The following is a 2,749-nucleotide window of genomic DNA, read 5'->3' as shown; positions in this document are numbered from 1 at the left end:
TAGTGTGAGGTGGCTACTTGTAGAATTTTTATACCTCTACATGTTATTCTGATGTGGAATGCGTGCATGCTAAGTTGCTTTGATCGTGTCCAACTTTTTGCAACTCCATGGGCTGTATGTAGCCCACCAGGCTCTTCTGACCATGGCATTCTCCAGGTAAGAATACTCGAATGGGTTCCCATTCCCTTCTCCAGGGGATCTTCCTGACCCAGGGATCGAACCCATGTCTCCTGCAGCTCCTGCACTGGCAGGTGGGTTCTTTACCCACTGAGCCACCAGGGAAGCCCTCTGTTGTGGAGCCTCTGTTGCAGACCACTAGGTGCTGGAGGGACCATTAACCCGGGAGCACAGTCTAGGGATCCTTCTGGCAGAGAAATAAATGAGGCAGGGGGAGTTGGGAAGGAAGAGAGGATACAGGGCAAGTGTAGGGTGACAAGATGTGAATTCTTGGGAGGAAAAGTTTGGATGAAAGGAAAACGCTGCAGGTTTCTAAGCAGAAGGATAACATGTTTAAAGCCTCTGAGATACACTGATAGCTTTGAGCAGGGACTCACCCCAGTCCTCTTTCTGAATCCAATTTCTATTCATCAGTCTAGGCAGGAATCCATCCATACTTATTCTGCTTACTCATTCCACTCTGATGACATCTTTATCTTAACAGATTTCTGTGGTTTCAGAGGCAGCACCCTCACCCTACCACAAAGTCTAATTCTCCATCCCATTTTTGCCCTCTTTGTGCTTGCAGAAATGTCACAAAAATTGTGGACACTCTCTTCAGAGTTTTATAATCTTTATTTTCAGTCATTTTTTTTTTCTGGCCACACCCTGTGGCATGGAGAATCTTAGTTCTCCATGCAGGATCTTAGATCCCTGACCAGGGATTGAACCTGTGACCCCTGCAGTGGAAGCACAGAATCTTCACCCTTGGACAACCAGGAAAGTCTCTAATCTTTGTTTTTAATCTGGCAGACCAGATTGTCTTTTCCTGTGCTAGCGAGAGTTGAGCTCTAACTGATGGGTACCGAGCTAGGTTCTGACCTGCAGAGAGCACCATGGAAGAATACCTCCCCAGACCTCAGGTGGCTCCCAGTTTATTGGGGGAGACAGGTACACACAGGAAGACAGGATCATACTTACAAAGCAGCAGGTCAGATGGATATTGTCCACACCTCAGTCATTAGAGGTCTAAATCCCCGTCCTCCCTCCTAGTCCCCTTGCTTCAGAGCCTTCCTACATCTTTGACCTCGTTTAGTATTTCTCTTCCATCTTTTCCACGGGCTTCTTTCCAGCACCACCAACTAGCCCAGCGTGTAGGTGTTGTTGCAAAGCTGGTAGCAAGATTGCCTTAGCTTCAGCTACTAACCACCTCACAAGGACTTCTGTAATCTGTATTAGCTACATTGCTTCAGAAACTCTGGTCTGATAGTGCTTCTGTGCCCAACTGTTTCTTCTTTAGTCCTGGAGCTACGCTCCTTTGGGAAGGAAATTCAGTCAGGAAGGGATATGGAGCTGGTGAGAGAGATTTTTACAGTCCCCAGGAGTGGACTGGGTCTGGGCCGGGGGGGAATCCCTGAATCAGGGCCAGGAACTCGTGTTCTCCCTCTCCAAGCCTGCTCAACTCCTACGAAACTCAGAGTTCCTCCGAAGGTCCAGGAACATCCCTAGTCCAGGGTGAAGTCCGAACTCGGGGCTCCCTCTGCTTGACTCATGCCCGGGTCCTCATTCGCGGCCTCCGCTGTTTCTTTGCATCTGCGTCCCAGCAGGGAGGAGCCCCAATGGTACAGTGCCTGCAGCCCTTTCCCAAAGGACCTGCGTACGACTGAGGAAGAGAAATAGAAAAGCAAGGGGTCCAGACTGGCATTGAGGCTACCAAATACGACAGCTTCCCTCCGCCACTTGGGGCTTGCTTTCATGTAGAACCCCACCAGGTGGGATATGTTATAGGGCCCAAAGCACAGCAGGAAATTAAGGAGCGACACGATGGCCAGCCCCATGGCTCGGCGCTGCTTCTGAGCCCCCATATGGGGCTGGGTGAGCATGATCCACACAAAGCGCGAGTAGCAGAAGGTGGTGACCACCATGGGGAAGAAGAAGAGGAGGAGGCACAGCTCCAGCCGAATGGGCAGCAATAGCCTCAGCTGCTCTTGGGTGAAGTTCTCGTAGCAGGTGGTCTCATTCTCCTTTGGGGCCCTCTGGGTTGAATTCAGGTACTGAACAATGATCACCACAGTGCCGTGACCAAAAGACATGACCCAGGTGATCAGAGCAGCGATCACTCCATACACGGGCCGGCGGGACAGCTTGTACTGCACGGGGAAAGCCACTCCCAGGTAGCGCTCGACGCTGATGCCCGCCAGTAGCAACGTGCTGCAGTAGATGCTGCCGTAGAAGCCGAAACCCATGAGGGCACAGGCTAGATTAGACAGCTCCCAGCGGAAGTCAGACGCGGCTTCGATGATCTTGAAGGGCAGCAGCAGCAGCAGCAGGACGTCGGCCAGCGTCAGGCTGAGCAGGAGGATGTGGACAGGTGCGGGGTGGGGCTGACGCACGCGTCCCAGGAAGGCCCGCAGCTGCCAGGAGGTTGGCAGGGAGACCGGTGAGCAAGATAATAATGTAGGCCGTGAGGATCAAGGAGCTATCCCAGTCTGGCATGGCTGTCCTGGAAGAGGATGAAAAGGGGCAGGGGGCAAGGTCAGGTGCACCAGATCACAGACTGCAGACCTTGGTCTGGTTCAGTCTGTGGACATCT

General features: G+C 52.2%; 1 protein-coding gene across 1 annotated transcript in view; it reads right to left on the bottom strand.

The window, feature by feature from the left end:
- Window positions 1-781: 781 nt before the first annotated feature.
- Window positions 782-2,749, bottom strand: part of FFAR2 (free fatty acid receptor 2) — a 2,595-nt gene continuing 627 nt past the window's right edge. The window contains 2 exon segments of the mRNA XM_010849004.1: window positions 782-2,570; window positions 2,572-2,659. Of these exon segments, the coding sequence (XP_010847306.1) occupies window positions 1,662-2,570; window positions 2,572-2,652 (990 nt within the window). The 5' untranslated portion in view covers window positions 2,653-2,659 and the 3' untranslated portion in view covers window positions 782-1,661.

The sequence above is a fragment of the Bison bison genome, unplaced genomic scaffold, assembly GCF_000754665.1.
Source record: "Bison bison bison isolate TAMUID 2011002044 unplaced genomic scaffold, Bison_UMD1.0 scf7180017864280, whole genome shotgun sequence".
Taxonomy (NCBI): domain Eukaryota; kingdom Metazoa; phylum Chordata; class Mammalia; order Artiodactyla; family Bovidae; genus Bison; species Bison bison.
Note: the sequence above shows the minus strand (reverse complement) of the source record. Positions and strands in the feature narration are given on the sequence as shown.